The following is a 13,543-nucleotide window of genomic DNA, read 5'->3' as shown; positions in this document are numbered from 1 at the left end:
GACCAAGGGGCAAACTTTGAGAGTTAGCTAATCAGTGAGCTTCTCAGAGTTTCAGGCGTCAGGAAATCGCACACAACACCCTACCATCCAATGGGAAATGGTAGTGTGGAACGATTCAACAGGACCCTGGGTGGGATGATCCGTGCATTGACACCTGAAGCAAAGGCTGACTGGCCACGGCGTTTGCAGACGTTGACATTCATGTACAACTGTACGGTACATGAGACGACGGGATACGCCCCCTTTTATCTCATGTTTGGCCGCATTCCCCGTCTACCTGTAGATGTCCTCTTCCGAACCGTCTTGAATGACTCATGTGTGACGAGTTATGACAAGTATGTGGAATCTCTCACTAAAGATCTGAGGGAGGCCATGGCCATTGCCCAGGAACATGCCACAAAAGAGCAGAACAGGCATGCTCGGCTCTACAACAGGAAAGTGAAGGGGTCTGACATTGAGGTCGGCGACAGGGTGCTCTTGGCGAACAAGAGGGAGAGGGGGAAGAGGAAAGTCGCTGATCGATGGGAATCAACCATCTACACTGTGGTGGGCATGAATGCTGAGACACATACGTACAAGATCTGTGACACAGTTGCTGGACATGAGAAGGTGGTCCATAGGAACCTGCTGATGCTTGTCAATTTTATCCCTGTGGATGACATGAGCGAAGTGTCCGACCTTGCCTCATCCATGCCTGAGACCCAATCGTCCATTCCAAGTGTCGATGGTATGGGGGAGAACACAGAGAACATCTCTGAGGAGGGGAGTGGGGATCTCTTGACTGGCCCAGCATCTGTGGACTCTGAAGGAAGGACCCGAGAATGGATTACACAATTGTCCGTTCCTAGTCTTTCGCAGGCCGACATTACAGACATAAGCAGTGCAGCCTCTGTGTCTCGAGATATCTCAGAGGGACCTGAGGTCCAGATGGAGGTTCGGTCTGTGAGCTGTGACTATGGACCAGTGAACGTCACTGTTGATGCTGACAGTTCTGTACACAGGGTGCAGGCGGATCCTTCACTTGACACTGTGACACGGACTGATAGGGCGAGAAATGTGCAGTGCAGTGACATACAGAGTCCACCCGTGCACACTGATCAGGCTCGGTCTAGATTTGGCCGCCTTATCAAACCAGTTAGCAGGTTAATACAGACCATGTCAAGGCAGGATGTTGTTCGCGACACAGGGTCTTTGTTCTAGGTTTTGACAGTCCGGGGTAATTTATCTTACATAATTTTTTTTTTATGTTGGGATGATTTATTTTCATGGGCTTATACTACAGTGTATGAGGGTCTTGTGGGGTGTACAAGGCACCCTACCGCCAGTAGCTGGATTGAGAGCGTTGTTCTCATACCACTTCATCCTTATGGGATACTTTTGGAGTTGGTTTTGTTATTTTGAAGACCCAGAGTGTGTGTGATTGTGTTGTACTGTGCCTTTAGTAGGTGGTACGTGGTTGGTGCTCAATGTCGCCAAAATTCAGTGGGGGTGGGTGTAACAGAGTTAGAAATTATATTTTTTTGCATGTGAATTTTATCTAAATTGAGAAACATCATACCGTATTTGTTTTGGGAGCCACCTGGTGACGTGTTGAGGTCATTGTGTTGTACCCGTCTGCTCGAGGTAGGTTCCCCATTGAAGTGTAGCTCTGCTATTTCACTACTTTCTCTGGTTAGAATTTGTCTAAACATTAAACTGTAATAACCTAGTGCATAACGCTCACTGTATTACATAATGTAGTGATAGCTGTGTTGGTTTGACCGCTGGTATTGGTCCTATGTGTGTGTTGCGTTTTACAAATGTTAAGAACTGGAGAAACGTGTTATGGCGCGAATACTTTCTTTGTAACAATAATCTTGAGAAGGAAGGCTAATGTACCATTTTATGTTATACATGCAGGTCTACCAGATGTACAGTGACCAGGAAAACACTACAGCTGTTTTTATTTCATGTCTTTTATAGGTATGTGGCTTCATATGTAATGCAAACATATTATTTTCGACATCCTTATATTGTTGGAAATCTACTGATGCACTTCCTGCTATGTCCAGCAGGTCGTGCAAGTTTACCAATTTGGTTTATAGACTTGCAAATTAATGGTATGATACTGTGTATTGGGGAGTAGTGGGTTTGTTATTTGGATTGTTATGAGAATGTAAAATACATGTACTTTTATAAATACTGTGTCATTGAGACATTATAAAATAGCAGTGTTGTACCCGTCTGCTCGAGGTCTACCAGATGTACAGTGACCAGGAAAACACTACAGCTGTTTTTATTTCATGTCTTTTATAGGCAATAAACAGTCGAAAGCAGTTCCGTCTCTTCAATCTCTGACCAGATGACAACCGTTACACTTGGCTGTACACTGCGAGCATCTCGTGGCAAATTGCCCCCTAATCTTGCCGGTGCGAGTGGAAAATATCATCTGGGGGCAAGCTTGCGAGTAGTGATTGCAACCCTTCATTCGCATTTCACTCCTAAATTAATCCATACAAATTGGATAAAACATTAGCCTACAACCAGGGCATAATGTTGCGGTTGTAATTTCATTCGACAGACCAGCGCGGACCTTTAATAACATGCAATTTGATTGACACGAGCAATGGGCTAACGTTAGCTGCTATCCACGGTATCCATTAGGATTATGCTAAGCTAACTAGCGTTAACTGCTGCTAACCCTGGACACCAGTCAAAGCGGACTCCACAACACTAGTTCCATTCGGGAGGAAAGGGGGTGGGTTATATTGACAACGCTTGACAACAGAAGTTTAAACATAACTTCATATTTATTGGTTATTCGTTTCTGTTACTGTATATCATCCACTTTCCATCTTCGTCTTCCCAAAGGTCAGTGAATACCACGATCACAACACCAGAGGGAGCTCCACAAATCATGTTAAACCCAGATTCGGCTCAAACAAGGGACTAAACACGTTTCGCAATTATGCCACATCAATGTGGAACGCCCTACCCAAAGCTGTAAAGGAATGTGAATCACTACCCACTTTCAAAAACACTCTCAAAAAACACCTAAGGGAGACTGCAACTCGAAACTGGCCCCTGTAAATGTCCGAACACAACCCCCTCCAATGTACAGTAAATTACCAAGTACGGTCTTGTCAATAATCCAATGTACAGTGTTGTTTGTACAGTTGTACAGTGTCCCCCACCCACCCCTCCTACCCACCCCCCCCACCCCCCACCCACCCAACCACCTCCAATGTACAGTCCCCCCCCCCCCCCCCCCCCCCCCCCAACCACCTCCAATGTACAGTCCCACCCCCGCCTACCCAATCCAATGTACAGTTTCTACGCCTAATGTATATACTCTTTTCTTTCTGGACTCTTTTTGTATCACAAATACAGTACTGTAATTGCAAATCTGGTATGTCATAAATGTATAGATGTAGCAGTACTGTCTATCTGTATGTCATGTATGTCATATATGTTACGATGAATTGGAAATGGGGGACCCTGGTGGAAACAAGACGAAAGTCTTTCTCTGGTCTGCATCCCCTTAACAATTGTATGTATTGAGCTGTACTGCACTGTACCCATTCTGCAATCTGTTAATAAAGTTTTCATTCATTCATTCATTCATTCATTCAAACGCTTCCTGTTTACATTCGAGTGTGACGTCATCACCTACGGCAGCTTAGACGATCAAAACGCGAACCTAGAACAAAACCCGGGGGGGGGGGGGGGCTGGCTCTCTCATTCGTTCTCGCCCCCTCTCTCTCTCTCTCTCTCTCTCTCTCTCTCTCTCTCTCTCTCTCTCTCTCTCTCTCTCTCGCTCTGATTGATTGAAAACTTTATTAACAGATTGCAGAATGGGTACAATACAGTACAGCTCTCTCTACATTCAATGATTTAAAGTAGCCAAACATTACAGACAGTATAAATACTAACTGGATAGTTGATGATATAAACATTTAATTTCATTATCTGAAATATTCTAAAATCATTAAGTGTGTGTGTGTGTGTATATATATATATATATATATATATATATATATATATATATATATATATATATATATATATATATATATATATATATATATATATATATATATATATATATATATATATATATATATATATATATATATATATATATATATATATATATATATATATATAATATATATATATATATGTGTGTGTGTGTGTGTGTTTGGCTAAAGTGGATAGAAAACACAGTACTGTGCAAAAAAAAGGCACCCAAAAGTTTTTATATAAATGGTCTTAGATGTAAATACATTTTTTATTAGTGTGTCAGTAGACTACTCTTAGTACATTTTCATTAAATTATTTTTTAAAGCATCTTCATGGTTTAATAATGCAAACATATGTTGCAGGGACTTATTATAATCATCATATTGGCGTGACTGTATGCATCAAAGGGTTAAATCAAGCATTTTTAAGTGCTTTAGAGGAAATGTCAAAATATTGCGATATATATCGTGTATCGTGATATGGCCAAAAAATATCGCGATATCATTTAGAGGCCATATCGCCCAGCCCTACTATAATGATAAAATAGTTATTTAAAAATGTGCCCCTAAAAATATTCTTTGCCCCTAAATTTCGCATTTAGGGGCAAGTGTGCCCCTAGTGAAAAAGCTTAGCGTACAGCCCCACCCACCCCTCCTACCCAACCCCCCCCCCCCCCCGCCCCCCTACCCAACCTCCAATGTACAGTCCCCCCCACCTACCCAACCTCCTCCAATGTACAGTTTCTACGTCAAATGTATATACTCTTTTTCTGGACTCTTTTCGTATAGCAAACAGTACTGTTGCTTGTATCTGGTATGTCATAAATGTATAGATGTAGCAGTACTGTCTATCTGTATGTCATATATGTTACGATTAATTGAAAATGGGGGACCCTGATGTAAACAAGACGAAAGTCTTTCTCTGGTCTGCATCCCCTTAACAATTGTATGTATTGAGCTGTACTGTACCCATTCTGCAATCTGTTAATAAAGTTTTCAATCAATCAATCAATCAAAACTCTGAATCTAGACCAACGCAATTGAAATTCACTCTGCTAAAGTTAAGAGTATATTTTTGAGTTGCATATATAGAACGCCTGGTTCTTGCATTGATCAATTTATGAATACCATATGTGATATTTTTGAGAAGGTATGTGATAAAAAATCTTTTTTTGTTTGTGGTGACTTTAATATTGATCTCTTAAAATGTAATGAACATAAACTAACAACAGACTTCTGTAATGCAATGTTTAGTTTTGGTCTCTGGCCCCTTATTAGCAAACCCAGTAGGATAACTAAAGATAGTGCCACACTTATTGATAACATATTTACGAATGTTCATGGCCAAGCAACAAGTGGTTTGTTCTTAAGTAAAATCAGTGATCATTTTCCTATTTTTGTGATTCTACATAATTTAAAGGAAAAATTTTCAGTTGATGTAAGAATTAGGACACCAGAAAGAATGGAGGCCTTAAGGATGGACCTTACAAACTACAACTGGGATGAGGTGTATGTTGACGATCCAAATCAGGCATATGATGCTTTTTTGTTGACGTTCACAGAGCTATACAACAAACACTGTCCTATTAGAAAGAGCTGGGTGAAGGATAAATATAAAGGAAAGCCATGGATGACCAAAGCTACGCAAATGGCGTGCAAAAAGAAAAACTTACTTTACAAGAAATATTTAACTGAGAACAAGTAAAAGCGAAGAAAAATATAAGCTGTATAAAAACAAACTGACTTCCATAATGAGAGTACAGAAGAAGGAATACTACAATAAAATGTTAGAAGATAGTGCAAATAATATACAAAAGACCTGGAAAATAATCAATCATATTATTCGAAATAGAGGCTATAAATCTGAATTTCCAAGCTATTTTCTAAATAGCTCAGATGCTAAAGTGGACAATGCAAAAAGCATTGTTGAAGATTTCAATGACTACTTTGTGGGTGTTGGAACTACTTTGGCCAGCAAAATTGTTGTGCCTGATGATAAAAAAGATATGTTTAATAATCTTATTAATGATAATATCAGTTCTATGTTCCTTTGTGGGGTAAATGAACTTGATATAATTGATATTGTAAGTAAATTCAAAAACAAAACATCAACTGATATAAACTCCATTGATATGGTAATTATTAAAGAAGTAATTGAGTCTATTGTAAAACCTTTGACCTATATATGCAATCTGTCTTTTCAAAGAGGTGTTTTTCCTAATAATATGAAACCAGCAAAGGTAATACCAATATATAAAAATGGAGATAAACATCAAATGGACAATTATAGACCAGTGTCCCTACTTCCTCAATTTTCAAAAATATTAGAGAAACTATTTGTGAAACAACTGGATCTTTTCATTGGCAAATACAAAATACTGAGTGAACACCAGTATGGGTTTAGGAAAAATAGAAATACTACATGTGCAGTGATGGAGATGGTAGAAGAAATAACTAAAGCAGTTGAAAATGACAAGTGTTCTATTGGTATTTATATTGACCTACAGAAGGCTTTTGATACAATAGATCACAGCATATTAGTGAGAAAACTGGAGAAGTATGGGATACGAGGTATAGCTAACTCTTGGCTAAAGAGCTACTTGGAAAACAGACAGCAATGTGTGCAAATCAATGACACTGTGTCAGGATTTAGGAAGGTCACCTGTGGAGTACCTCAGGGATCTGTGATAGGTCCAAAACTATTTATACTTTATATTAATGATATGTGCAATGTTGCTGAACTGTTAAAGTTAGTTATTTTTGCAGATGATACAAATTTATATTGCTCAGGAAGTAATTTAAAGGAACTTTTGCCTGATATTGAAAGAGAGCTTGAAACTCTCAAAACTTGGTTTGATGTTAATAAATTGTCTCTCAATATTAAGAAAACTAAATTTATGGTTTTTGGAAATCGAAAAGAAATAGAGGGGGAGATAGAGTTAAAAATATGTGATGTAAAAATAGAAAGAGTTTTTGAGATAAAATTTCTAGGGGTAGTTATTGACCAGAAATTAACATGGAAACAACATGTTAACTATATTCAAGGAAAAATAAGTCAGTAGCAATATTGTATAAATGTAAGGATATATTAAACTACAAAGCCTTGCACATAATTTACTGCTCACTTATACTTCCTTACATTTCTTACTGTGTGGAAGTATGGGGGTCGACATTTAAAAATACAGTAAATCCAATAGTCGTACTGCAAAAACGGGCCATTCGGAACCTTTTCAAGGCTGGTTACTATGAACACACAAATCCATTGTTTATAAAGTCTCATATTATGAAATTTAATGATTTGGTTTACTATAAAAAAATATGCAAATAATGTACAGAGCTAAAGCAAAGTTACTCCCAGGTGGGGTGCAAAGGTTTTTTTCAACACATGAAAGAAAATATGATTTGAGAGATATTTGTAAATTTACTGTTCAGAAAGCTAAGAAAGGGATTAAAAGGAGGTGTATTTCTATTATTGGGGTTAACTTGTGGAACAATGCGGATATACAGTTAAGAATGAGTAATTCGATTTTGGTTTTTAAGAAAAAGGTTTGTAAAGCAATTTTTGAAAAATACAAGGGTGAATAACACTGTTTTGTTTGCTTTTTTTCTTTTTTCTTTTAGAATACTGTTTTGGAATCTACATTTTTGTATTTTTTATTTTATTTTTTTTAATGCTAAATTTTGAAAAACTATAAGGGTGAAAAACACTGTTTTGCTTGCTTTTTTTCTTTTCTTTATAATACTGTTTTGGAGTAAAAAAAAAAAAAATTGGTAAGAATATAGGACAGGCACATATAAGCACTATGCTTCAGTCTGTACCTTTTTCAGTCACTGTAAAAAATCAAATATTGATAAATGATGATGTATATTGTACTTTTTTTTGATGACTGAAAAAAAATAAACTACTACTACTACTAATGTGGATGAGAGCCTTGACATTAAGTGGTTGTAGCTACAGCTGTGGGGGTGCTGGAGACATGATCCAATAGACTTGTATACCCCTGAGTCTCCTGAACATGCAGATTGCCCATGGAGTCTCCCACGGATTGTCCAGAGATCTAGGTTGATCAATCTGCGCATGCAGAGTTCGGGAGTAGGTGCGGGAAAGTGACTATAGCTCGGCTGAGAAAGTGCCGATCGACTTGGGATTGGTCTCTCCGTGTTCAGCAGACTCAGGCCAGGCATATACAAGTCTATTGGATCATGTCTCCCGCACCCCCACAGCTACAACCACCTAATGTCAAGGCTTTCATCCACATTCATTCATTTTCTCCCCCCACTCTCCCATGATTTCAGAATACCAGAAGTGTTGCAGAGATCTATACTAGCAGTCAGATTGTATTAGCTACCACCCATCACTTCAACCGCTACCACGTCTGCAGATTCTTCGTTTTACTGTGATAACCTGAATAGTTTTCAGTCCAATCTTTTAAAATTTTCTGTGAATATTCATGACCTCTAGCGGATGCTTACCCCATGACCTTTCCTCTAGCGCCACCATTTGGCCAAACTAAATTTTAAAATGAGCGCATCTCCTGACCCATTTGTCGTACAGTAACGGAAATTGTATATTTGTATAATATGTATTATTAGGGGTGTGGTCAAAATGTGTCATTGAGGATTGGGGGCGTTCTGGGGATTTACCGCCACGACAACACAAGTATAGTTTTAAAATGTGCTTCCTTATGAAAATGTACATCCATAGCCTGTATATACGTACATAGGTTTAACACAAATTATCTTTTTATGGACAATGAACGTGTAATATAAAAGTGAATAGAAAATACATATTATGGCAGAAGCAGTTTAAGGTTCTTATCACTTTAATAGCCCAGTAATACAAATGAGGTCATAGAAAAGTTGACCTGGATATTGACCTTTGGTCTCAGCAGAGCGGACGCAACTAGTAAGGTCCACTAGGCCTACACTCTGTGTACCAACACTGTTAGATATAAAACTGTTATAAGCATGGAAAAATAGGTTTGGCACATAAAAATGGATCCTCCACTTAATCAAAAAAAACACCAACATAGGCTCCCCCCCAGTATAATGCTAGTTATTCAAACTGTTACAATACAATTGTATTCTATACACTGAAAAGAGCCATATGCTTCCACGAACATGAAACGTTAAGGTTTTATCATAAACCTTATTGAAGCTCTCTATTAACTGGTAAACAATATTTTGACATATGTAACAAAAATATTATAATAATAATAATAATAACAACGAGTGAGCTAGGAAAAGTAACATCAAGTAGGTCTACGGACTACCAGTCTTCCTCATTGTGTCACTGACTGTACAAAACAAATCAACAATGCTTGGTTAGTCACGTGTCACCCTGCAGACTCATTAAAGGAACACGCCAACATTTGGGAAAATTTGCTTACTGTCTTCTCCAGAGAGAGACAAGAAGATACCAGTTTCCTCTCTGTGCATTCAGTAGAAAGCTATCTGGCTGCATGTTAGCCTAGCTTAGCACAATGAATGGAAGTGGACAGTGCCCCTTAGCCTTCGGGAGAGGTGTTAGTTGGACAATGCCTAGGCTAACCGGCACTGTCCGCTTCCATTCATTGTGCTAAGCTCCATTGCGTCCAATAATGTGCAGCCAGATAGCTTTCTACTGAACGCACAGAGAGGAAACTGGTATATATCTTATTGTCTCTCTCTGGAGAAGACGGTAAGCTAATTTCCCAAAATGTTGGCGTGTTCCTTTAAACACTGTTAAAAGATTGAGAACGCGGGCGCCCCAGTGGCGAACCACATAACGCGCTGAGTCGCGGCACGGCCGAGTGCCGACCCGGGTTCGATTCCCGGACCCGTCGTTATTTGCAGAATGTCTTCCCCCCACTCTGTCTCCCGTTCCTCCTCTCTCTCTCTCTACTGGACTGCCCAGTAGCAAAAAGCGATAAACGCTAAAAAATAAATCTTTAAAAAAAAAAGATTGAGAACGCTTTACATTTATATTATGGTGAGAATTAGCCTACAAGTAACACGTGGAAGTGTCACTCAGCACAACAATAAAACAAAGGTCTTAAAAGGGGAAGCCGGGCCTTGATGGTAGATTGTGTACATTCGTTGTTCTTGCAAACAAGTAAACAAAGTTAAGTATGAACAGATACTGTACAACAGTGTTCAAAAATACATTAACAAAGGTTTCAAACGTTTTCGTTAAAGCCAGATGTACCATTTTTTGTACCTTATCTCGTACAAAAACGTACTGACAGAGTAAAGCAGATCAACTTTACTCACTTAGTAGAAACGGCATAAAAATACCGAACGTATTTTGTCATATTTTTCTAGAGTGAGCTTATCAAATGACCACAGCTTCAAACACTGTTTCTCAGCCTTGCTTGATTTACAATACGCCAGGCCTATTGAAATGCAGCATATAAGGGGTGTAGAGATGCACTGCAGGCATGCTGCCATACATTCCTAACAGGTAGCGTGTGATGGACAGTGCACTCTGGGCTCCGGCACATCCAGTCAGACAACGCTGTTGGCCTTGCGCCCATTTGTCTTCGTTAGAGTTCTCTTGGCTTCCTCCTCTGAATAAAAATGCATGGCATGGCGGGCCATCCTCTTGTTGAGCAGCTGGGAGGACGAGGTGCCGTCCTGGGTGGCAAAGGCTCTGAAGGACACCATCCCGTCGGGCATCTCATCTGCCAGCCCGGGCTCTCTCACTGGGGGCCTCCACAGCTTGGGGTGGAAGCAGCAGTAGTAGAGGGCTTTGAAGACCAGTCCCAGGAGGTAGGTGATGAGCAGGGTGATGAGCAGGACGGGGGCGTAGCATTGCGTCAGGACCGGGTCCCGGTAGCACCACCACGTGGCCAGTAAAATGCCTCCGTCGGTCGTCATGAAAGAGTGGTAGATGATGCTTCTGGCCCTTGTCTGCCCCTCCGCCACGTTGAACCAACTGAAGTACCAGATGAGGCCCACGGTCGCCCGGTAGAGCCACTCCCCGCCCTCACTGTCCATGAAGTCCGTCTCCTGCCGCCAGGCCCAGAGCATGAGCACTGGCCATAGCAACAGGAAGTGGGCGGCAATGTAGCGGGGCAGGACAGAGGCAAAGAGGGCGATGGCGGCCACGCGCGGGGCGATCAGCAGCAGGTTCCACAGGAAGTACACCAAAGAGGATCCCCAGTCCTGCTTGGCCTTGTCTGGGAGGAAGGAGCGCAGGGACCGGTGGTAGTCCACCACCATCCAGGCTATGGAAGTGGTCGATGCAGCCACACTCACACCTACAAAACACAAGTGTGCCATATTACAATTTTGTGGTGTTTGTAGCCTGACGATCAACCTAATAGTGATTGTCGTGACCTAACCGACTCCATTGTTCCTCTTTGACACATGACGATGCTTATTGCGTACTGCTATTTGTGGAAGTTCAACTTCAAGTTCAAGTTCCTTTTATTGCCACAAAAAAGGAACTTGAGTTAGTTAAGTTAATGCCATCTGTAGCGTGAAACGGGAAGCAGAGAGTTACTCACACTGTACAGTCCTGGCCTTGTTGGTGTGCAGCATGATGTATGTCATGAGGGTGAGTTGAGGAGCGCTCTCGCAGAAGGTCTCGATGAGCCGCAGCATGCTGAGATCATGGGTCAGGTAAACGGCGTACTCTGACCCCTGCTCCTTTCGCCACCAGACGCGGAAGCCTTGCCATATGGCAGAGATGTGTCTGCATGGACAAAATCAGTGTTACAGTAGAAGGGATCCCCCCTACGCCATACATGCATCGTGGGTATATTTTCCTGTGAAAGTTGCCCATAGAGCAGCTCCTGTCACTGGGAACACAACTCATATAGAACTTCAGAAAGTACACTACAAATGGTAGCGACTATCATTGTTGCCATCTGTTTAGAGCCCTTCAAAAAGCGCCTGGCTGCATGGAATTTAAGCAATTTTACCAATTCCATGCAGTTCCTTTCTTCTAGTATAAATTTGATTCTGCATGATAAGGGGCCTTTAGCAGCATTGTGTCAGACCAACCACGCCTTTAACTTTCATCATGTTATTGTCATTATTCATGCATTCCGTTCCGGTCTGTGACTAGTTTTTCTTGTTGACATGCCACAAGAATTAGCTATATGGTTTCTGCACACAGGTCTCCACCCGCCTACCCAACCCCCCCCCCCCCCCCCCCCCACACACACACCTCCTCCAATGTACAGTTTCTTCCCCCTAAAATGTATATACCGGTACTCTCTTTTTAGACTATTTGTGTACTCTGGTATGTCATAAATGTCTAGATGTAACAGTACTGTCTACCTGTATGTCATATATGTTATGATGAATTGAAAATGGGGGACCCTGATAAACAAGACGAAGTCTTTCTCTGGTCTGCATCCCCTTAACAATTGTGTGTATTGAGCTGTACTGTATTGTACCCATTCTGCAATCTGTTAATAAAATGTTCAATCAATCTGTCAACTGTTATTTTATGCTTGCTTGAGCTGCTCCATCACACCCTCCTCTTTCACTATATCACATTGCCTTATAATTTCACTCTTGTTCAAGATGTCGCTTTTATTTGAATCCCAGAAGCTGGCCCTTTGTTTTCATGTAACATGTTGCTTACCGATTGTATGGTTGTGGAATTAATTGCTGTACGTCTATATGATCAAGATGATATACATTCTCCCACATTGCTAAAGAACTTAGCCTAGCTGCCATATATCTGGAACGCCTCCATCCCTGACTAGTGTTTGTCTAATAACGTTATATCCGTAACGTTAGCTTCAGATTAGTCCCGCTATATGAATGGCTTGTTTTACGAAGATAGATAGCTGCTATCTCTCACTTTGTTTACAATGTCAGCTGACAAGCTGAATCAATATCGAAGTTACCTGCAAAAGAAGCCAAGTTGGAACACATGTAAAAGGCAGGAAAGTTTTACGCGGTTGCCGAAAAGAATAGTCTCTGATGAGGTCTTTGCATTGAAGCCCTGCAGCTCGCGGTCATATTTGAACCAGAACCAGCTGAACATTTGGACTACTGCAGAGGACAGAACCATGAGGCCGACCAGAACTCCGAACCAGAAGAAATCACCGCGGGAATAAAACTCTGTGGCCACCCACACATCAGATCCCCAATCGAACAAAAATGTGCACACGCCGATGACCGAGAAAACAAAATCAAGCCAGGAGTATTTAGAAAAAGTTGGGCACTCCATGGCTGGCTAAATTAGCCGGCTAGCTAACTGTTAACGTTAGCTATTCCCTTTCATATGTGTACCGTTATTTTCTCCGCGCGACTTCACCTTCTTCAGCCCAGTGGAAAATTGGTTCGTATTTTTCATATCTGGGAGATAACTCGCACATACTATTTGTTGATTATGCTTCTAAAGGACAACGTGGCTCGAGTGTTGTTTGTTACCTACGAATGCAGTTTTTACTACCAGCCTCGCAAGAGTGACAACGCAGGCCAATAGCATAAAACTGCAGTGCCGCCGCGGCGCAGCCCCATACATAGGAGGGGCCTGTACTGTGCGGTGCACTACTGCGCATGCGAGAAACAAAGTAAAGTCAATCTAATCTAGTCTA

General features: G+C 41.0%; 1 protein-coding gene across 1 annotated transcript; it reads right to left on the bottom strand.

Annotated features, from left to right (window-relative positions):
• Positions 1-8,806: 8,806 nt before the first annotated feature.
• On the bottom strand, positions 8,807-13,268 carry xkr8.3 (XK related 8, tandem duplicate 3). Its single transcript, XM_084312851.1, has 3 exons — positions 12,848-13,268; positions 11,492-11,679; positions 8,807-11,242 (listed from the first exon to the last, which is right to left on the bottom strand). Exons 1-3 carry the CDS (start codon positions 13,171-13,173, stop codon positions 10,488-10,490), a joined length of 1,269 nt encoding a protein of 422 aa, XP_084168977.1. The 5' UTR covers positions 13,174-13,268; the 3' UTR covers positions 8,807-10,487.
• Between the last annotated feature and the right edge of the window lie 275 nt (positions 13,269-13,543).

The sequence above is a fragment of the Notolepis coatsorum genome (assembly GCF_963971535.1).
Source record: "Notolepis coatsorum genome assembly, chromosome: 4".
NCBI lineage: Eukaryota > Metazoa > Chordata > Actinopteri > Aulopiformes > Paralepididae > Notolepis > Notolepis coatsorum.
Note: the sequence above shows the minus strand (reverse complement) of the source record. Positions and strands in the feature narration are given on the sequence as shown.

What these genes read in the sequence shown, in the direction of transcription:
- xkr8.3 (XM_084312851.1), bottom strand. Translation starts at nt 13,173, where the DNA reads ATGGAGTGCCCAACTTTTTCTAAATACTCCTGGCTTGATTTTGTTTTC. An exon ending in CAACTTGGCTTCTTTTGCAG is followed by an intron (nt 11,680 to 12,847) that starts GTAACTTCGATA and finishes TTGTCCATGCAG; the next exon opens with ACACATCTCTGCCATATGGC. An exon ending in CAAGGCCAGGACTGTACAGT is followed by an intron (nt 11,243 to 11,491) that starts GTGAGTAACTCT and finishes TGTGTTTTGTAG; the next exon opens with GTGTGAGTGTGGCTGCATCG.